The sequence below is a fragment of the Musca vetustissima genome, unplaced genomic scaffold (genome assembly GCF_032173495.1).
Source record: "Musca vetustissima isolate MV318-11 ecotype Yass unplaced genomic scaffold, APGP_CSIRO_Mvet_v1 utg7804, whole genome shotgun sequence".
NCBI classification, from domain to species: Eukaryota; Metazoa; Arthropoda; class Insecta; order Diptera; family Muscidae; genus Musca; species Musca vetustissima.
The window spans coordinates 641,283-665,733 of NW_026887929.1; the positions used below are offsets into that span (position 1 = coordinate 641,283).

Genomic DNA, 24,451 nt, shown 5'->3' on the forward strand with positions numbered 1-24,451 from the left:
CTTGGAATGTGCGCACGTTGTACATTCGCTTTGGCGGATGTACTCAAGAAGTTGCTATTATTGCCTTAAAGGAAATACGATGGAAAGGGACTGGCTTTAATCCGTATAAAAGCGAAGTTCTTCTACATCAGTCTCATTTGCTCCCATGCTCCGACGGAAGATAAAGATGAACAGACCAAAGACATATTTTACGAGCGCCTAGAAACAGCATATGATCATTGCCCTGGCCATGAAATTAAAATTCTGCTAGGAAATTTTAATGCAAAAATCGGAAGGGAAAATATCTTTGACCCCACCGTCGTAAAATTCAGCCTCCATGAAGAAACATCAGAAAACGGCATGAGGTTGATTGACTTCGCGGCAGCAAAAATCATGGTAGTTAGCAGCACCAGATTCAAGCATCTCGATATACAACCAAAAATCAAATCGATCATGTTGTGATAGACAAAGGCATTCATCCAGTGTTCTAGAGGTCAGATCGATCCGGGGAGCGAATATCGGTTCGGACCATTACCTTGTGGCAGCCAAGGCACGCAGCCGTCTTAATGTAGCAGCAAAGGCGCAATTTAATGTAACACGGAAATTTGACGTCGAAAAGCTACAAACACAACAGATAGCAGAAGCCTACTCCGTTCAACTTACCCAAATGCTTGACAAAAGCACACCTTGTCCCGATAATAATATAGAAGCACAATGGCAGAGATTTGCCACTCCCTACAAACTGCAGCAAAAGCAACACTTTGGTATCAAAGACCACCATCAAGAAATCCGTGGTACGATCAGGAGTGTCGTAATGCTACTGATATGAAAAACGCGGCGTATAGGGCAACCCTGCGGACAGTAGCAACACGTAATGCGATGGAGAACTATCGGGAGAAAAGGAGAGAGGAGAAACGTATTTTCAGAAAAAACAGCAAGAAAAACGTGATCGTGAGCAAATCGAGATGTACAGGAGTCAGAATGAAGTCCGAATATTCTACCAACGGGTAAAACACCAACCCGAAGGCTTTGGTGCAGGCACACCCTCCTTTAGAGGATGCGTGCTGATGATCTGGAAGGAGCATTTTGAAAAACTTCTGGTATCAAATAGTAGCAGTGAAGAGGATACCCCAGAACCAATAATAAATGACGGTATAGAGTGTATACCACCTAGCCAAGATGAAGTCAGAATAGCAATCAATCTGCTGAAGAATAATAAAGCAGCAGGTGCCGATGGGTTACAAGCCGAACTATTCAAGACTGGTGGTAAGGAGCATGCACCAGCTGATTAGTACAATTTGGCTAGAAGAATGCATGCCAATGATTGGAACCTCAGCATCCTGTGTCCCGTGCACAAAAAAGGAGACAAGGCGATATGTGCCAACTATAGAGGAATAAGTCTCCTTCCCATCGTATATAAAGTTCTATCCAGCGTATTGTGTGAACGGCTGAAGCCAATGGTCAATGACATCATTGGACCATAACAATGCGGCTTCAGACCTCGCAAATCCACCATTGACCAGATTTTCACTCTGCGCCAAATCCTGAAAAAAAACACGAAAAACTCATTGACACATTCCACCTATTCGTCGACTATAAAGCCGCATTCGACAGCCCTATCCGTTCAGAGGTTTATAAAGCCATGTCTGCGTTTGGCATTCCTGCAAATTAATTCGGCTATGCAGGATAACATTAACAGGCACAAGATCTGCAGTTAAAGTCGGAAAGGACCTCTCGGAGCCCTTCAATACCGAACGAGCATTCAGACAAGGTGATAGTTTGTCGTGTGCTGGAAAAGGTCATACGAGAGGCAAAAGTGAACAGAAATGACACTCTGTACACCAAACAACACATATTACTCGCCTACGCCGATGACATCGACATAATGGGTCGAACATTGAGAGCGGTAACAGCCACCTTTGAACAAATTTAGAAGGAGTCTGCCAAAGTGAATGGCGAGAAGACCAAACTGATGGTATCTACGCGCAAGACGTCCAGTAGATTCGGACCACCGGTGGAACTTGAGAACTACAGCTTCGAGGTAGTCAAAGATTTTATATACCTTGGTACCGCCATAAACAAAACGAATGTCATCAGTTTTGAAATTCGGAGAAGGATAGTGATGGCCAACAGATGCTACTATGGCATGAGCAAACGACTTAAAAGCAAGGCCACCTCCTGCCAGACCAAACTCACACTCTACAAGACGCTGTTACTACTCGTGCTGTTATACGGATCTAAAGCATGTGTACTTACGCAATCAGAGGAGGCAGCTCTTGGAGTGTTTGAGAGAAAAATTCTCCGAAAGATCTATGGGCCGATCTGCTTTGACGGTGAATATCGCAGTCGAATGAACCATGAGTTGTACCAGCTATTCTCGGACATCGACATTATTAGACGAATTGAGCTGCAGCGACTACGTTGGCTAGGTCATGTTGTGAGAATGGATTAGGATGCCCCCAGCCCAGAAGGCATATTAAAGCGAACCAGCAGATGGTTGACGCAGAAGGGGAAGGCCACAAATAAGATGAAAAGATCAAGTAGAAGACAACTTTGCCGAGAATAGTCTTTCAAATTGGAAAAACTGCCCAAAAGACCGACGCGCCTGGAAATCTTTTCTAACCTCGGCTTATGGAACGAAAGTTCTGTCACAAGCCAGCTAAGTAAGTAGGGGATGAAATAAGAAAAAAATCCGCGTCTTAAAGAATCTTGAAAAAGTTTTTTTAATAAATCCGCGCCTTGCGAAGCCTTGAAACAATATTTTTTAATAAATCCAAGCCTTAAGGAGCCTTGAAAAAATATGTTTTAATAAATCCATGCCTAAAGGAACGTTGAAAAAACATTTTTAATAAATCCACGCCTTGTGTCACCTTGAAAAAATATTTTGTAATAAATCTACGCCTTAAGAAACCTTGAGAAAAATATTTTTATATTTACTTAAGGAAGCTTGAAAATTTTTTTTTAATAAATCCACGCCTTATATTTTTTTTTAATTTATCTTTCTTTTGTATTTTTCTAATTAAATTCTAAATACATTAAATATGCTAATTAGTTTTTGTTTTTTTAATATTCCATTTTCCAAAAAAAATTTCCGCTCATAAACACGAACAATTAGCAATTCTATTTCGTTGTGATTATTGCTTTCGGACTGAAAAGCAAATTTATTTAATTTCTACTAAATGCCCAATTTAATGGAACAACAACAACAACAAAAATATTTAATTATTCACAAATATTTTAATCTGGCGCCATATAAAACAAATTTTTATAATCCCGATGTTGTTGTTGTGAATGTCTGAAATTTTGTACAAAGTATGTGGTAAATATAAGTCTATGTCTGTGAATGTGTGAGTGAATGCGTTTGTGTCTAGGTGTGCATTGTCATAATGCATAAATAATGAGACGGCCAACAACAACAGCAACAACAAAAAACTCAAATTTGTATATAATCAATTGACTAACTGCTAATCTTGTTGGGAAATAAACATAATTGTCATTGTTGTTGTTGTCGGTATTATCATTCGGCATTTAATTTAATAAATCAACACTTATTTTGTTTTTTGGTCCCATAAATATTTAAAAGACTTTTGACATTAAACGTTTAAAAGGCTGGCTTAAGAGTAATTTTCATAACTGAACACACACACACATACATACATGCATACTCACATACATTCATAACAAATAGCTTGCATAAAATATTTATAAGCATTTACCAAAAAAGGTAGGTAGACCTTAGCAATTTGAATACATCCGACATGCACACACCTTTACACTAAGACACACACACACATGAACATTGCCTGACACAGTAATGGAATTTCCTCTTCATAACTTGTATTATTTTGTTTTTTTTTTTCTTCTCGAGCAAAGCAACAGTTTGCCACTGCACACACACACACACATAAAAACAAGAACGTGTTGTTCCTTCCTCCCCCTTTGTGTATTTTATCCCCATCCTTCCCCTCCATCCCCCCTTTAGTATTAGCATTTCTCACCAGCCATGCTTTACTTTTTGACTGAAGTTTGTTCTTGTTGTGTTCATAAAATTAAATATTAAAATTAATTAAAATTTATGACACCTGGCTTTGTGTGTGTTCTCTGTTGCCTTTTTCACACATACTGACACACGCACACACACCAGTGTGTGGTTGTGTGTGTGACTCCGACTGGAGTTTGTTTACATAAGCTGTTCATTTCTATCAGAAAACATTCTTATGACCAGAACAAACATTGGAGGGGAGTTGTGTTAGAATGCATTCCAAAGTAAACAAGAGAGGTTCAAATGTGGGGGAGGGTGAAATTCTTCCAGACCTATATGAAAATGGTAAAACACGAATAATCAGTAAAATTTAATTATGCAAAATATTTACTAAACATTGTATTTTATTAAACAAATTAAATGCTTACGTTTAGGGGGGAAAGGGAGACAACAAACACACATACACCCAAACCACAAATAATCTCTTAATAACTAGGGGGCCTTGGAAGAAATGTTCTTAAAAAAATGCACACCGTGTGGAGCCTTGAAAAAATATTCTGAAAACCAATAAGAATCTATATATTGGAGCTATATCTAAATCTGAACCGATTTTCACGAAACTTAGCACACCTCATTCTAGACTTAGTTCAGTACGATGTGTCAAATTTCGTGCAAATCGAATGATATATAGGGACATAGGTGCACCATTTACATAAAATCGGACGAAAATTTATATGGGGGCTATATTTAAATCTGAACCGATTTTCACGAAACATTGCACACATCATTCTGGACTTAATTCAGTTCGCTATGCCAAATTTCGTGAATATCGAAGAATATATAGACTCCTTGGTGCACCATTTACATAAAATCGGACGCTGTGTCAAATTTCGTGCAAATCGAATGATATATAGTGACATAGGTGCACCATTTACATAAAATCGGACGAAAATATATATGGGAGCTATATGTAAATCTGGTCCGATTTTCACGAAACATTGCACACATCATTCTGGACTTAATTCAGTACGCTGTGCCAAATTTCGTGCAAATCGAAAATATATAGGGACATTGGTGCACCATTTACATAAAATCGGACGAAAATATATATGGGAGCTATATGTAAATCTGAACCGATTTTCACGAAACATTGCACACATCATTCTGGACTTAATTCGCTATACCAAATTTCGTGCCAATGATATATCATGCACCATTTACATAAAATCGGACGAAAATATATAGGAGCTATATATAGGATTTTCACGAAACTTTGCACACATCATTCTGGACTTAATTCAGTACGCTGTGCCAAATCGTGCAAATCGAAAAATATATAAATATATATGACGAAAATATAAATGGGAGCCATATCTAAATCTGGACCGATTTTCACAAAACTTTGCACCCATCATTCTAGACTTAATTCAGTACGCTATGCCAAATTTCGTGCAAATCGAAGAATATATAAGGACATTGGTGCACCATTTACATAAAATCGGACGAAAATATATATGGGAGCTATATCTAACCGATTTTCACGAAACTACACACATCATTCTAGACTTAATTCAGTACGATGTGCCAAATTTCGTGCAAATCGAATGATATATAGGGACATAGGTGCACCATTTACATAAAATCGGACGAAAATATATATGGGAGCTACATATAAATCTGAACCGATTTTCACGAAACTTTGCACACATCATTCTGGACTTAATTCAGTACGCTGTGCCAAATTTCGTGCAAATCGAATGATATATAGGGACATAGGTGCACCATTTACTAAAAAATCGGGCGAATCTATACATTAGAGCTATATCTAAATCTGAACCGATTTTTCCCAATTTCAATAGGGTTAGTCCTTGGGCTAAATAAGTGACCTGTGGCAACTTTCATCCAATTCGGATCATATATGCGACTTGTACTTTGTTTACAATTTAACATGGACAGACAGGCAGACGGACATGCATAAATCGACATAGAAAGTGATTCTATGCATATTCTCAAAAGGAACCATGTGTCTATCTCGTTTCCTTTTGCCTGTTACAAAGATATAATACCCTGTACCACAGTGTGGTGAAGGCTATAAAAATCCTCACCGTGTGGAGCCTTGAAAAAATATTTTTTCAAAAACCCCGTGTGGAGCTTAAAAAAATATTCTTAAAAAATCCCCGCCTTGTGGAGCCTTGACAAAATATTCTTAAAAATCCGGTGGAGCCTTAAAAAATATTCTTAAAAAATCCCCGCTTTGTGGAGCCTTGACAAAATATTCTTAAAAAATCCGGTGGAGCCTTGAAAAAATATTCTTTCAAAAATCCACGCCTTGTAAGGCTTTGAAAAAAAAAAAATCTTTAAAAAATCCACGCCTTGTAAGGCTTTGAAAAAAAATCTTTAAAAAATCTACGCCTTGTGGAGCCTTGAAAAAAATATTCTTTAAAAAAATCTACGCCTTGTTGGCACCTTTTAATAAATTGTTGGCCATTTCAAAAAATATTTTTTTAATAAATCCACGCCTTGTTGGCTATTTCAAAAAATATTTTTTAATAAATCCACGCCTTGTTGGCTATTTCAAAAAATATTTTTTAATAAATCCACGCCTTGTTGGTTACTTAAATATATATATATATATGTATATATATTTTAAATTAATTTTCCTATTCCAACTGTAACGTGCTTTAAAATCTTTTTCCCCACATTTTAAAAAAATCTTCACATGAAAATTATCAAATTTCGTCATAGCCATAAATCTTATGCAATATTGCAAGTGGCATGCATGCTTTGCGGGAAATAGTGAGAGTTTATTTTCTGCTGATGCTGTTGCATCCGCTGTTGTCTTCTTTGCATTCCATTTCCACAAAACACTCACACACACATTGACACAAAGATTTTCGTCAAATATGCCAACAATAATTGTAAAATGATTTAAATAGACAAAGTGAGTGTGTCGGTCGGCATGTCCGTAGGTGTGTGCGTGCGTGTGTGTGATTCCCAATGCTATAAATATATTACCCATTAACGTAATATCAAAAAAATATGGGACAAACACACAAAATGACTTGGGTTAATTATAAATCAAAATATATTTTTAAATATTTTTAATTTCTTAAGAAACCAAACCAAAAATAAAAAAGACAACCCATTTGACGTTTACAAGAAAATTTTGTTGTGATTTATTTTTTCTTTTTCTAAAATATTCTGTTTTTGATCTTTGATCACATATTTCAAATTCTCAGGGTGTCAATAAAAATTCACATTTTGATAAACATGAAAGAGGTGTATTTACCCCAAAACTAATTCAATTGTCATGGGGTGTCAGTGAAATTTTCATAAATTATTTTTGAATTTTTCTTCTTCTAATGAAAATGTAAACAATAAAAATATTTTCATAATTGAGCGATAAAATCGTTTTAATTGAGAATGGAAAATTTGAATTATTTTATTTTGGGAAATTATATTTACTGAATAAAAACATGATTGTTTATATAATGTAAATGTCAAATCTAATCTCATATTCAGGGAAAATTCCATTGTTTTCCAAAAAAAAAAAACAAAAAAACAAATTTGAAAATTCCATTATTTTATAGCACCACCGCCTCCCAATTTCCCATTGTAATTCCGGCAGTTATTTGTTACTCTCATCCGTCCAGCCATCATCCATCCATTGGCTAATTTAATTTATTTCAATGCAAAATTACTCTGTGAATTTTAATAACTCAATTTTATTCAAAATTCCAACACTGAGGCAATATGTCAAAATTGCATTTGGGAAAATAAAAATGCAAGTGGGGTCATTGTGTAATAGGGTGGAAATAATATACAAAAATATTTGAATTTGTTTAAACATATTTTTAAAGTAACCACAAGGAGAAAAACACATCGACACATTCCACCTATTCGTCGACTATAAAGCCGTATTCGTCAGCCCTATCCGTTCAGAGGTTTATAAAGCCATGTCTGCGTTTGGCATTCCTGCAAAATTAATTCGGCTATGCAGGATAACTTTAACAGGCACAAGATCAGCAGTTAAAGTCGGAAAGGACCTCTCGGAGCCCTTCACTACCGAACACGGATTTAGACAAGGTGATAGTTTGTCGTGTGAGCTTTTTAACATCCTGCTGGAAAAGGTCATACGAGAGGCAAAAGTGAACAGAAAGGGCATTCTGTACACCAAACTACACATGTTACTCGCCTACGCCGATGACATCGACATAATGTGTCGAACATTAAGAGCGGTAACAGCCACGTTTGAACAAATTGAGAAGGAGTCTGCCAAAGTGGGTCGGGCAGTAAACGGCGAGAAGACCAAGCTAATGGCATCGACGCGCAAGACGCCCAGTAGACTCGGACCAATTGTGAAACTTGAGAACTACAGCTTCGAGGTAGTTAAAGATTTTATATACCTTGGTACCGCCATAAATAAAACGAATGACATCAGTTTTGAAATTCGGAGAAGGATAGTGATGGCCAAGCGATGCCACTATTGTCTGAGCAAATAACTCAAAAGCAGGGCCACCTCCCGCCAGATCAAACTCACACTCTACAAGACGCTGATACTACCCGTGCTGCTATACGGATCTGAAGCATGGGTACTAACGCAAACAGATGAGGCAGTTCTTGGAGTGTTTGAGAGAAAAAGTATCCGAAAAATCTATGGGCCGATCTGCATTGACGGTGAATATCGCCGTCGAATGAACCATGAGTTGTATCAGCTATTCTCGGACATCGACATTGTTAGACGTATTGAGCTGCAGCTACCACGTTGGCTACGTCATGTTGTGAGAATGGATGAAGATGCCCAAGTTCACGCAGAAGAGGAAGACCAAGAAATCGTTGGAAAGATCAAGTCGAAGACAACATCGCCGATAATGGTCTTTCAAATTGGAAAAACTGCGCAAAAGACCGACGCGCCTGGAAATCTTTTCTAAGCTCGGCTTATGGAACGAAAGTTCTGGAACAAGCCAGCTAAGTAAGTAAGTACAAGGGAATGATTTAAAAAAATATATTTTTTTAAATAGCCAAAAATGCGTGGATTTTTTAAAACATATTTTTTGAAGTAACCAAAACGGTGTAAAGGAATGAAAATAGTAAAAAACCAGTGAGCGGAGCAGTATAGTCGGACGGGGCCGACCATACGATACCCTACACAACTTCCACGGAACTCTAACTTTCTGCGGATGTTTATTCTGAGCCTGGGCAATATTTCGCGATATTTGCACCCTACTGCTGAATTAGAGGTCAACAGCACCTCTTCCTTACACAGACATATATTCCGAATATTACTAATATTCAGTACAGCCCCTCTAATTACTTGTCCAGATTCCATTCACCTTGGGCTGAGTTCAGATGTTCGGCTTATAATTTTGGACTGCAGATTGACTCGAAAAACACACAAAAAATTAAGTTTGCGGTCCACTTCATCCCAAAATTATTATCTGATCATCACCGAAAATTATAGGCGTTGTCCTTCCAGGACATGAGGGTCCAGGTATGAGGGTCCTGGTATGGACCCTCATGAAAAGTTTCAAACCGATCAGCGCTATATTTTCGCCCTCCAGTGTGGTAATTGGTTACTAAATGATACCTGCATATGTAAGCACCTGTAAATATAAGTGTAACTCCCCCATCCGAGTACATACGACAATATAATTGGCATCAATTTAAAGGTCAACCACTCCTCTTGGATATGCTATCAACTTATTGGGTCTTTGTTCTTCAGGGATACATATATACGCTACAGAAAACAAATTTTGTAATTTATCACACAAAAGTCAGGGTCATTTTGACCCGCTAAATATTGACCGATCTTTAACAAAACAGGCATGGTTATTCTCTGGCCCGATCCTCTTCCCCATGCAAACCCATCCTACATGCCAGAACCCATCCTACATGCAAAATTTCGTGAAGATTGGACCATAACTGTAGCTTGTATCGTGTTTACAAATTATAATGTACGGACGGACGGACACACATGTCTAGATCGACTCAGCTAGTCGAGATATGACGACCGCTATATTTAAGGGGTTCTAGGACCAATAATACCCTGACAACATAGTTGTGTAGGGTAAAAAATATTTTTTTCTATTTTCATTCCGTTACACCCGAATACTCTCCCTTAATGTTAGTTCAGGTTATAATTCAACAACATTCGAATTGTTTGGTTATGTATATATTTTTAGGTTATATACCATGTCGAAAAGTTAAAAACAATTCTATTCAGTCAAAACCGCATCCATTTGATTAAATATTCACCAATTGTCATCACATTGCTGGTGTATGGAATTGAGTGGCCGAATGCAGGACGCAAATTGATGGATGGGGCAATAACAACAGACAGACACACATACACACACTCACAGATGTATACATACAGTCATAAAATATAATATTCTGTGAACAATTGTGGTCCACTTTTGGTTTGGTTTATATATTTTTTTAGTTTTATTGATGATGAAGAGATTCATCATCTGTTCGGAACAGCAATTGTAAAATAATATTTGGGAATGCACTGAAGGTTGGGGTATTTTTTCCCTGATTGTGAAGTGTGGACTTGATGAGATTTTTGATATGTAAATAAAGGCTTAGGTGTTGAATATGAAAACGTGCATGAAATCGGAAATTATTTTTTTTATATAAAAAATCTGTTTTCAACAAAGAGAAAATAAAAAAAATGGAACGAAACTTAGTAGAGGATTAATCACAGCAGTATGCCAGTATCCTGTGGTATGTTCACAGGATAATAAAAAAAATCGAATTAAATTAAAAAAAACACAAATCATTAATTATATTTTCCAACATATCAAATGTCACACCGCAAGCATGGGCGTAGTTTTTGGGTTCTTTCTAGATCCTTTCTAGATCTTTCAAGATTTTATTTTCAAAAAGAAAACCAAATTTCTTCTCTAAAAAATTTAAAAATTAATTTATGAATATTTCCCTTTAAATGTCTCAACCCCGCCCCTGCCCAAAATCATCACACACATCACCTAGCCAGGGTAATACAATTATAATCCGCACATAAATTCTTATTATTTGCAGTATCACTGTCTCTTCGTATTTTTCTTTTTTTTTTAATTATTTACCTTAAAATGTCACCCAGAGTTTAAGCAATAAAGAAAACATTGACTTTTTCCATACATTGCCACTCCCACACCCACCCAATTTCACACATACACCAGATAGGCATATATGTGTGTGTATGTGTACCGGCGGATTATTGGATAAAAACAATATCTGAAATCTCTTTTCAGCTTCTTTGACATCAATTAAATATTTCGCCTTTGTTCGTTTATCACGAAAATTTTGTCTTAGCCTCAGCTAAATAAGCAGCCAATGAAGGTGAGAATGAATACAAAAAAGAGAAGAAAAAACGCAAAGCTGTGAAAAGTTAATCCCTTTATATTAGTATTCACAAAGCAAACAGCAAAACTCCTTGTTTATAGAATATCAAAAAACTACAAGAAGAAGAAAAAGGATACCAATAGGGTGACAGGAAAATAACTTTTTTTCTAGGGCATGTGTGTAAATAGTAAGGGAGGTCACTTTCAGGAAACATGCCAATTAGGTGTGGATTTTCCAGAAAGTATTTTTATTTATTAAAAAATATTTTCTCAAGGCTACATAAGCCGTGGATTTATTCACATATTTTTTCAAGGCTCCATAGGGCGTGGATTTCTTAAAAAATATTTTCTCAAGACTCCATAGGGCGTGGATTAATTAAAAAATATTTTCTCAAGGCTCCATAGGACGTGGATTTACTAAAAAATATTTTCTCACGGCTCCATAGGACGTGGATTTACTAAAAAATATTTTCTCAAGGCTCCATAGGGCGTGGATTTATTAACAAATATTTTTTTAAGTCAAAAATGTAAGTGTTAGCATATATTCCGACCCACCTTATGTTACTTGCCTAAGTTGGGAACAAAAAAAAATACCTGCCAACAACTTTGTTTGTCACACCTTTTATAACAGTTCCAGTCTTATTATTATTGCTGTTGCCTACCTCTATTATTGTGCTAATCAACATGTGCGTTAGGGGCTATAAAGGTCATAAAGGATAGCAAAAGTTCAAAAAAGAAGGGAAAAACTTCATTAAACGATATTAGCAGGAAATTGACAATTTTATTCAATAAAAATAAATTTTATACGACATTAATAAAAATGGTAATTGGTTCGAAGGATTGTTATTGATATTTATTTTTTAAGGGGGGTATAAAGGATTTAGAACACAATTAGAACCAGTAAGGAAAATAGTAAAGTCGGACGAGGCCTACTATATGATACCCTTCACCAATTTGAGTATATTCAACAGATGTATCATAACAGACGTCGCATTTTTAAACGACCAATAAAATGAAATTGGATCCATAAACTTGTCATTCTGCAACCGATACTAAATTTTTCATTTGGTCAGATATGGAAGCTATATCTAAATCTGAACCGATTTTCAGGAAACTTAACACACATCATTCTAGACCTAATTCATTACGCTGTGCCAAATTTCGTTCAAATCGAGGGATATATAGAGATTTTGGTCCACCATTTACATTAAATCGAATGAAAATATATATGGGAGCTATATCTAAATCTGAACCGATTTTCACGAAACTTTACACACATCATTCTAGACTCAATTTAGTACGTTATGCCAAATTTCGTGCAAATCGAATGATATATGGGGACTTTGGGGAACCATTTACATAAAATCGGATGAAAATATATATGAGAGCTATATCTAAATCTGGACCGATTTTCACGAAACTTAGCACACATCATTCCAGACTTAATTCATTGCGCTGTGCCAAATTTCGTGCAAATCAAATGATATATGGGGACATTGGTGCACCATTTACATAAAATCGGATGAAAATATACATGGGAGCTATATCTAAATCTGAACCGATTTCTACGAAACTTAGCACACACCATTCTAGACTTAATTCAGTGCCCTGTGCCAAATTTCGTGCAAGTCGAATGATATATAGGGACATTGGTGCACCATTTACTTAAAATCGGACGAAACTATATATGGGAGCTATATCTAAATCTGAACAGATTTTTCCCAATTTCAATAGGGTTCATCCTTGGGCCAAATAAGTGACCTATGCCAACTTTCATCAAATTCGGATCATAAATGCCAGCTGTACTGTGTTTACAATTTGACATGGACAGACAGGCAGACGGAATTTTCTTATAAAAATTTTCTAAATGAAATTTTTATAAGAAAATTCACTCTTTAGTGAAATTTTCTATAGGAAAATTCCACCTTCAGTGAAAATTTTCTACAGGAAAATTCCCACTTCAGTGAAAATTTTCTATAGGAAAATTCCCACTTCAGTGAAAATTTTCTACAGGAAAATTCCCAATTTTTCTATAGAAAAATTCCCACTTCAGTGAAAATTTTCTATAGGAAAATTCCCACTTCAGTGAAAATTTTCTATAGGAAAATTCCCACTTCAGTGAAAATTTTCTATAGGAAAATTCCCACTTCAGTGAAAATTTTCTATAGGAAAATTCCCACTTCAGTGAAAATTTTCTATAGGAAAATTCCCACTTCAGTGAAAATTTTCTATAGGAAAATTCCCACTTCAGTGAAAATTTTCTATAGGAAAATTCCCACTTCAGTGAAAATTTTCTATAGGAAAATTCCCACTTCAGTGAAAATTTTCTATAGGAAAATTCCCACTTCAGTGAAAATTTTCTATAGGAAAATTCCCACTTCAGTGAAAATTTTCTATAGGAAAATTCCCACTTCAGTGAAAATTTTCTATAGGAAAATTCCCACTTCAGTGAAAATTTTCTATAGGAAAATTCTTACTTCAGTGAAAATTTTCTATAGGAAAATTCCCACTTCAGTGAAAATTTTCTATAGGAAAATTCCCACTTCAGTGAAAATTTTCTATAGGAAAATTCCCACTTCAGTGAAAATTTTCTATAGGAAAATTCCCACTTCAGTGAAAATTTTCTATAGGAAAATTCCCACTTCAGTGAAAATTTTCTATAGGAAAATTCCCACTTCAGTGAAAATTTTCTATAGGAAAATTCCCACTTCAGTGAAAATTTTCTATAGGAAAATTCCCACTTCAGTGAAAATTTTCTATAAAAGTATAAATCCCCAGATGATGATTGAGGTTTTGGGAGTGTACACGACCTGCAAATAATTCCAGGGCAATTATTTCTAAGGAATTGCTAAAGAATAAGAGCTGATATTTTCTGGGGTTCCCATAGAAATCCAACACTTTTTCCATTTCTTCTAGGTCCATAGAATTTTCCTTGATCAGCAAATGATACACTTGAGATATATTTTTGAGGGGATTCAAAACAGTCTTGGTTTCCTGTAACACATAACTTAGGAAAGGCTTCTGATGGTCCACAGATTGCAAAGCATTTTCTCTAAAGCTCTCCCTCGCAAAAGGTCTATAGGAAAATTCCCACTTCAGTGAAAATTTTCGATAGGAAAATTCCCACTTCAGTGAAAATTTTCTATAAGAAAATTCCCACTGCCCTCCATTCACCACACTGTGGTACACTCAAGTGTAAATTTTCTTATAGAAAATTTCTTCTTACAGAAATTTTCTTATACAAAATTTTAAAGTGGGAATTTTCCGATAGAAAACATTCACTGAAGTGACATATTTTCTGAGTTGTACATTTTCCTAAAAAATACATTTCCTGTGTAGGAAATTTTGCTCGGAAAAATTTCAGATTCGATATATTTTTCTTATTGTAAAATTTTCCTAATTTTAATTTTTTCTAAAAAATTATTATCCATATTTTTTATTTGTAATAATTTTCAATATTTATTCTTAAAAAAAATTCACAATAAATATTTTTGATTTGAACACCTCAATGCCATTGGCACGCCACGTGAGCCAGCAACAAATACCCCAAGGCCATTACAATATTTCCCAAAATTATAGGAAACCCGATTCTAAAATAATCCAAATACGTTATAGAATAGCCGTGCTTAGAGGCAACTCCGGCACAGGCAATATTAACTACGCCCGACACAAGGCTAGCATTGGCGCCCAAGCTGCAACCCAATGCCAAAGACCACACCAAAGGCATTAGAGGTAAATTCAGTTGCTCATTCCTGGCTAAGGTTGCAATGATAGGTAGCAGTATATTGATCAGACTCACATTGCTTAGAAAAAGGCTGAGACCGGAGGAGATTCCGAGTATGGATAAAATTGCAACTGTTAGGCGATATTTGTTTTCCAAACCCTCTAATGTTTGTTCCATCATTAAACCAATGGCTTCGGGCAGGCCCAGTTTCCCCAGCATATTTATAATAATAAATAGGGCGGAAATAAACAGCATCGAGGCCCAATCAATGCGTCCCAAAACTCCTTCCAAGTCCTCATAATTGCAGAGGCTGAAGCATAACAGAGCTGCCAAGATCGATACCCAGCCCAGAGATATTGCAATCGAATTAAAACTTCCATTCAAAATTGTGAAGAAAAACCGCACAAAAATAGCTGCAAGGCAGGCTGTGAGAAGTGGCAGCTTCTTGATGTGGAAATTTTGCCGTAACTTCAAAACTTTCTCTTTGAAACCCGAGGGTGGCTCCGGCATTCTGCCCAAACGCTTCAGACGTTTTCTTAAACTCCTAATGCGTGTATCCACAGTATCTTTGGCCGAACGTTCATCCAGCGAATAGGCACCCATACGATCGGAAACTTTACGCCACACACGAGTCAGACGTTTTAATCTCTCAACCTGCAGGGGTTCTTTGGTGCCAATTTGGGCGGAGTTGAGAAATTGCAGACGTAGATGGATGTAGGATTGCAGCAAGGTTAGCAATGAAGCGGGTAACATGTGTAGCATAAAGGATCCAGATGAGGAGATTTTCGGGTCTAGGTCTTGGTGGTGATAGATGAGATAATTCGTAATGGAACTCGATGGCGTTAGGGAGCAACCTAAATTAATGGCAATGATAAGACAGCTTAGTACCGGCGCACAATTTAAATGCATTATTTCACAAAGCCGTAGGCAAATGGGTGTGAGAAACAAAATCAAACTGAGGTCATCGAATATGAGAGCCAGTCCCATAGAGGTGAGAAATAAAACATTCAGCAAAGGCCATATGTGACCATTGGCCATTTCATAACTCCAGGCCGCTAGATAGTCTTGCAGTCCCGTCTCAGCCAAAATTTCCATGATAAGAGAGATGCCAAAAAATGCCATGATCACATCGAATTCAATGCTATGGAATACCTCTTCCAGAGAGGGTCGGATATGGACGGCAGCCACAATGCCAGTGGCCAGGGAACTGCAGATAATGGCAGCAAAGGTGTGGTGTAATAAATCCGAGGTCATTACAAAATAAATTATAGCAAAAAGTATAAGTCCCCAGATGATGATTGAGGTTTTGGGAGCGTACACAGGGGCTGCAAATAATTCCAGGGCAATTATTTCTAAGGAATTGCTAAAGAATAAGAGCTGATATTTTCTGGTGCTGCCATAGAAATCCAACACTTTTTCCATTTCTTTTATATCCAAGGAATTTTCCTTGATCAGCAAATTATACACTTGGGATATATTTTTGAGGGGATTCAAATCAGTCATGGTTTCCTGTAACAGTAAACTCAAGAAGGGCTTCTGATGATCCGCAAATTGCAAAGCATTTTCTCTAAAGCTCTCCCTCGCAAAAGGTCCTCGCAAATTCACCACCAATCCGAAACCCTTTAAATCCTTGGGCAATTCATATATCACCCCCTCCTTCGCAGGCACACTTAATAACACCATTTCCCTCTCCCGTTCCGGATAGTTCATCAAATAATAGGTAAACACCAGCCAACAAATTATCAGCAGCAATTGTGTGAGATAACGTATAAAGGTCCTTAAATTTTTTTGCAAAGGTGATATGGGTTTTAGACGATATGGTTCCTCTTCGGGTTCTTCATTCAACGAAAGATGTTCTTCCGAGGTCTCACTTAGCTCTGCCCCACCACCAATACGCATTTCATGACGACTGATGTTGTGTTGTAAATTTTCTTCTCGGAAAATATCTTCATCGGATATGGCTTGGCCTTCGGGAGAATGATAGAAAATTTGACGAATTACTATTTCTTCGTTGCGGTTCTCCAGGCTTGATACCGAAGAACTTGATTGAGGCATTTGCAAGATTTCTTGAAAATATTTTCGTTATTAATTTATTGTTGTTCCTTTTGTATTTTTGAAGTTAAATTTTGACATTATTGGTATGGAATGTAAATGTGAAGGGGAATGACAATTTTTGGCCTTTGATTTCCCTTTTTCCAACACTGAATATTTTATAGCTAACAGCAAGGTCTGAATACATACATTTTCCTATAGAAAATTTGACCTGAGGTTGGAATTTTCTTATAGAAAATTTTCACTGAAATTGAAATTAAAACAAGTGAAAAAGCGTTAAGTTCGGCCGGGCCGAACTTTGGATATCCTCCACCATAGATATACTGACAGGTACTTGATATTGGTTCTAGACCCCACGTTTTTTTTTGGACCAAATCTATTTCAAAAAATTTTGATTTCATCCAAACTTTGCCTAACTAATTATTTATTCCAAACTTTGTTCAAGTTCGAAGATGAGACATATGAGTCCACTTCTTCTGGTACGTCCCACACAGGGGCTAGGCCTAGGCCTAAATCCGGGCTATAGTTCATACAGAGTCTTAGAACCAAACGCAAAACAAATCAGATAACTATTTTAATATAAAAAAGAGGATTATATGGGGACTACGCCAAAAGGGGAGCGAATATTAATAATTTTTAGTAGGGATTTTTGTTACCATATACGACTACAAAATATCAAATTGCAGCGAATTCGGTTGAGAAACGCGCTCTAGAACCCTAAAATACCGAATATTGGGCGTACCCTTATATGGGGGCTACCCGAAAAAACGGACATATATTCATAATTTTTTGTGGAGAGATTTGGTACGTATTAAGAACTCAAAATACTAAACTACAGCAAATTCGGTGGAAAAATACGACCAAACCCCCCAAAATACTGAAAATTAATAGGTATCGTTATGGGGGCTACCAGAAATAGTGGGCCTATATTTACAATTTTTGTGGAGATATTTAGTAACCAATAAGAACCCAATCTACCAAATTTCAGCGAATTCGGCTGAAAAACGCGCTCAAGAACCCCAACATTTGGGGTGTATCCTCATATGGGGGCTACCCGAAAAAATTGACCTATATTCATATTTTTTGTGGCGAGATTTGGTACCTATTAAGAACTCAAAATACTAAATACTGAAAATTAGGAGGTACCGTTATATGGGGGCTACCAGAAAAAGTGGACCTACACTTATAATTTTTTGTGGAGATATTTAGTACACAATAAGAACTCAATGTACCAAATTTCAGCGAATACGGCTGAAAAACGCGCTCAAGAACCCCAAAATACCGAAATTTGGGGGTACCCTTATATGGGAGCTATGCCTAAACATGGACCGACATATCCCATCTTCGAACTTGACCTGCCTGCAGACAAAAGACAACCCCATGCAAAATGTCAGCACCGTATCTTAATTCCTTCAGAAGATATCGTCTTAGAATTTTACCCTGATCAAGAATATACATATAAAGTATATAGGGTCGGAAATGAATATTTCGATGAGTTACAAACGGAATGACATAATTAATATACACTCCATACTATGGTGGAGGGTATAAAAATCACTGAAATTTGAATTTAAAAAAAAAATGAACTGAGGATTTTTGCAGATTCCTGAAGTTAGATTTTTTTGTATAGAAAATGTTTAAGGGAGTTCGAATTTTCCTATAAAACATTTTCACAAATTATGCCGTATACGTATTGTCATCACGTATACGCCAACTTAACGCTGAAGGGCGCATACGTATCGCCATTATGTATACGCCACCCATCATAATGTTCATTCAATTATGAATAATTTCTTGGTGCCAGTTTGAGCGGAGGTTGTAATTTTCCTATAGAATTTTTTCACTGAAATTAAAAAAATCACTGAATTTGGAATTTTTAAAAAAATTTACCTAAATTCAGTTTCCTGAAGTTAGAATGTTCAATAGAATTCGAATTTTCATATTAAACATTTTCACAAATTATGTCGTATACGTATTGTCATCACGTATACGCCAACTTAACACTGAAGGGCGTAGACGTATTGTCATTATGTATACGTCACCCATCCAATTATTAATATTTTCTCTTTTAACTCAACTTACCATTCACATAAAAAATCTACTGTCTCACAGCTAATAGATCACATCAAAAGAAATTAGACATTCGACAAGAAAATAAACAAAAATCCCAATAAAACAATTCAGAAATTGCAACCTCGGAAAAAATCATGCATAAATAAACAATAACAAAAATCGAAAACGATAACAATAGCAGCAGCAAAAAATTGAATTAATGCAAATATGTTTAGCTGCGGAAAAAATATATACCCGCACGAAAATATATATCTGGGCAAATGCTAATGATAATTGTTGTTACTGTTTTGATTTTTTGTTATTTTAGCGGATGCTAATTTTTTGGGAAAAAATGTAGAGGCAGATTTAAAAAAAATTGTTATGCCAAAAAATAACAAAGCGAAAATTAATGCAGCTCAACTTAAGGCGTTTCAGGAATATTTTTCCCAATAAAATACAAAAAAATATTATGTTGGAATCAATTTGAGTCGGTGATGTTTTATTCATTATAAATCATACATATCATAACATAATTACCAATATTTTAAATTCGGACTATTGTATTTTTCCCACGACTTTATTAGCATTTTGCTTTTAATTGATTTTAAATAAAATTGAGGATAGAGTAAAAATATCTAGAAAATTCTCACTGCAAAGAAAATGTTATATAGGAAAATACTTCTAACAATTGGCATCCCCCAAAGAAAAATGTTTCAGTAGTGACATTTTTCAAAAGGAAATTAAGCAAAGTGAATTTTTTGTAAGAAAATTCTAACGTTAGTGAATATTTTCTTAACAGAATTTAACTAAAAAGTGAACCGTTTACCTTGTTTAAATCATTTATAGTTGTGGTGCGTATACGTGCTGACATCACTTATACGTAATATGAAATATTCACGTATGTCCCCTCAATTCCAGTAATAATAATTGTTAATTGAGGATAAATGCAAATTATTTGAAAAATTCTGACTATTGTGAGCATTTTATATAAAAAAATTCTTGTAACAGTTTAAGTTCTCCAAAGAAAATCGTTTCAGTAATGAAATTTGTCAAAAGGTGATTCCTTTTTGTATGGAATATTTCTACGTAGTGAACATTATCTTAAGACAATTTATCTATGAAGTAAACATTTTCTATAATTTCTTCAAGAATAGAAATGTATTTTCCCCTTTCCCCGGTTCCGCATTTACAACTATGGTGCGTATACTTGTTGTCATCACTTATACGTAATAGGAAATATTCATATATATATATATCCCTTGAAAAAAATATAAAAACATTTAAAAAATCCCAAAAACTATTAATAAAATTATGTATAAAAATATAACTATGTTAAATTTCTATTTTTTTATTATAGGGTACATTGTAAAATAGAAAATTTCATATATTTTCGAATGTTCACTTCTGCGAATTTTTTCTACAAAAAAAATTATATATCTCATTATTAGGTTGTAGTGATAGTGCGTATACGTGTTGACATCAATTATACGTATGATTATGAATTTCTTTCTATACGAAGGCAGCATGTCCAATTTTAATACTCAGATAAGCTAGATAAGTCATGAGAGGACTTGTCTATATTTAAGGGATTTTTTGAAAAAAAAACTCACTTCACTGAATATTTTTTCCGTAAAACATTCTCTCGCCATGAACATTTACTACTGGAGTATACCCTAGTCAGTGACAATTTCATAAAAGAATTTGGAACTTAATTGAATAGAAAATTCTCCCAAGAAAAATTCTCACTACAGTGAAAAATTTCCATTAGAATACTTTCACTTTTGTGACATTTTTCTGCAGGAAAATAAATATTATTAATTTGAAGAGATGGTGCGTATACGTGTTGACATCAATTATACGTATTTTGAACTATGACCCTATGTCCCTTTCGTTTGGTATGAAAATTTAATTTATTTCTATAAGAAGGAAGCTTGTCCTAATTTAACACTCAGGTAAGCCGGAGGAGGTTTAGATATGGAGGAGATATTCTCCAGAAAATCGGAGGTCTTTTCTATATTCTATATTTCTATACATTTAAGGGATTTTTTAAAAAAAAATCTGACATGAACATTTACTACTGGAGTATACCCTAAGTTCCAACTTAATTGAATAGAAAATTCTCCCAAGAAAAATTCTCACTTCAGTGAACATTTTCCATTAGAATACTTTCACTTTTGTGACATTTTTCTGCAGGAAAATAAATATTATTAATTTGTAGTTGACATCAGTTATACGTATTTTGAAATATGACCCTGAATATGTCCCTTCCCCTTGGTGTGAAAATTCATTTTTTTTATAAGAAGGAAGCAATTTTAACACTCAGGTAAGCCAGAGGAGGCATGACATATGCCTCAGATGTTTTGTCTATATTTTAAGGGTTTTTACAATATTTTGTATAACCCTTCAATTCAGTTTTTTTGTGTACGAATTTATTGAGATTATTGGTAAATAGAGGAGAAATCGCACATATTTGGAAAATTCTCGCTGCAGTGAGCATTTTATACAGAAAAAATCTTCTAACAGTTTACATTCTTCAAGGGAAAATGTTTGAACAGCGAAATTTTCCCATAGACCATTTTGCACTTCAGCGAATTTTTGTAAGGAAACTTTTGTTAGCGAATATTTTTCTGAAAGGACATTTATCTATGAAGTGAATATACACATATATATTCCCCTATTTTCCCAGTTTTATTCACCATAGATATAGGTGCGTATACGTATTGATATCACTCATACGTAATATGAAATATTTACTACGTATATCCCGTTGTGTACGAATTTAGTGAGGTTAATGGTTAATTGAGAAGAAATTTTACATATTTGGAAAATTTTGACTACAGTGACATTTTTATATAGGAAAATTCCTCTAAAGAAAAAATCCTCCAAAGAAAAATGTTTCAACAACCAAATTTTTCCAGACAACATTTTGCACTTTAGTACATTTTTTGTAAGGAACATTGTGACGAATTTTTCTTAAGGAAATTAAGCTATAACATGAAAATTTTCTCTCTTTTTGTTGGTAATATACAAATATATTCTCCCTTTTCCTCTATTTTATTAATTTACAACTATGGTGCGTATACGTGTTGACATCACTCATACGTAATATGTAACATTTACTACGTATATCCCTTCAATACAATTTCTTTGTGTACGAATTTATTGAGGTTAATGGCTGCCTCGAACTGGAGCAATGGCACCCCAAAATAACATGAAGTGTGTCCACCATTAAAAACCCCATACACATATGGATATCTATTACACATTTTTTCACAATCCACAAAAATTGGGTTAAGACGCAGTGGTCTGCTAGAAGATGACCAAGATGTTTGGAAACAACTCTTATCCATTTTACTTCAAGGACGTTTATTGACTTTTTCTTTCAAAATCGCAACAAAAATCCGTGCATTAGATGTGCATGTGTGTGTGCAAGTATGTTTGGCCAGATTTTAAAACAGCTTTCGCCAAATTTTGAAATGCGTTGTATTTCTGCTGTTTACTCGCTCAATTTCATTTATGCATAAATGAAGCACAGAAGATAATAACAACAACAACAACATCAATACGAAATAAATAAATAAAATTTATGATATTTTTTGACAGTAACAAATGCAAAATTTAATTCTTTTTAAAACAAATACCACTGTGTGTGTATGTTGACAATAATAAAATGGCACAATAATGCAATCGATGAGATGCGTACATAGATGTAAATTGATGGGATGTGTGTGTGTTGTAGAGTGTTTGAGGGGGCATTTGGTCGGTTGGTCGTTCAGCTTCTTCTGCCACATAATCAGCAGCTACGAATGCCAAAGATAAATGGAGCACAAATGTCATACATTATTATTATTATTTGTATCAATATTGATTGTTTGTTATTCGGTCAATATATTGGGGACAGCAGAAATACCAACAGCAGAAAAAAGTGAAATTGAAAAATTGTGTAAAGTAAAAAATGAAATGGAAACAGAAATGAGAGGGAGGGGAAAGTAAAGAATTATTTCACATTAAAATTAATAAATTGTCAGATTAGCATTAAATATCATTTATTTGCTTATGTAGCATATAAAAACTCGAATGAAATATGGCAAACGGATGTCAAACAATTTCATAAATTTCAATTTTTTGCAAATTTTTTTGTAATCCATGAAATATGAAGGAACAAAAAAAAAATAAAAGATTTTTTTACAAAAAAAAAAATGGGCTTAATTTTTCGGCTGTCCACAAAATATGAAAAAATAAAAATTTAAAAAAATTCCAAAAAGTGTGATAAAAATTATATGTATTTATATATAAAAATAGCACTTTGTTAAAATTATGTATACTATTTTTTATTATAGGTTCTGTTGTAAAAAAAAGAAATCCTTATATTTTCATTTCTGTACAAGAAAAATAAATACACATCCTTTTATAAATTGATAGCGATGGTGCGTATACGTGTTGACATCAATTATACGCGTTATCAAACATGATTCATTTCCCTTCCTTTCGATATCAAAATTCAAGTTGTTTCTATACGAAGAAGCATGTCCAATTTCAACACATAGTTACGCGAGAGGCTCCATTAAAAAAATCTGAGGTCTTGTCTATATTTTAGGGTTTTTAAATTATTCCAAGTATTTTCTATCATATTATAATATTTTATGAATGTATTTATATACAAATTATTTACAGCATTTCCCTCATTTTGTTCTAATAACTAAACTATACCATTGTTAACAATTTTATTTTTTAATTCATTTCTTTTCTCTTGCTTATAATTCCGACCACTTTCAATGGTTTTTGAAATTATTTTAAATTTTTCAACATGAATTATTTTGAATTATTTTTTTCGACACATTGATAATCTACAGAAATCACCGCCAGAGAAATATTCCGATTTTTGAATAGTCAATAATTCCAATTTAATCTTTTTTCTCGGCATGTGTTTAGTGTGTGTGAATGTGAATGAACGGCAATGCTCCCGCAATTAAGTTGTCCGTTTTAAACAAATCCATCAATCTGGGAGAACATTAGAAAAATAACAACAAAAACATAATTAAAAATAAATACCTTAAGTGGGTCATTAGTGTTCTGGAAAAAAAAACAAATTTGAACTATTTTGTTTTTCTTGGGAATCAAGGGGTGGTAATTTTTCATTCTGAGCAATTTCCAAAATAAGGCCTAATTTTTGTAGAATGTTTTTTAATTATCTTTTCAATTTTTTTTTAACAGAAAATAATATTTTTCGGAATTGTTAGTAATAAAAAACCGGTAATTTTTTTTTTAAATTTTTTAAGGGAAAATCAAAAAAAATTTCGGTCAGAACATTTATATTGG

General features: G+C 34.7%; 1 protein-coding gene across 1 annotated transcript in view; it reads right to left on the reverse strand.

Annotated features, from left to right (window-relative positions):
* LOC133335715 (P protein-like) overlaps positions 1-17,083 on the reverse strand; it is a 31,346-nt gene extending 14,263 nt beyond the window's left edge. Inside the window, exon 1 of the mRNA XM_061544016.1 lies at positions 14,913-17,083. Coding sequence (XP_061400000.1) covers positions 14,913-17,083 — 2,171 coding nt within the window. The remainder of the gene's footprint in view (positions 1-14,912) is intronic.
* Between the last annotated feature and the right edge of the window lie 7,368 nt (positions 17,084-24,451).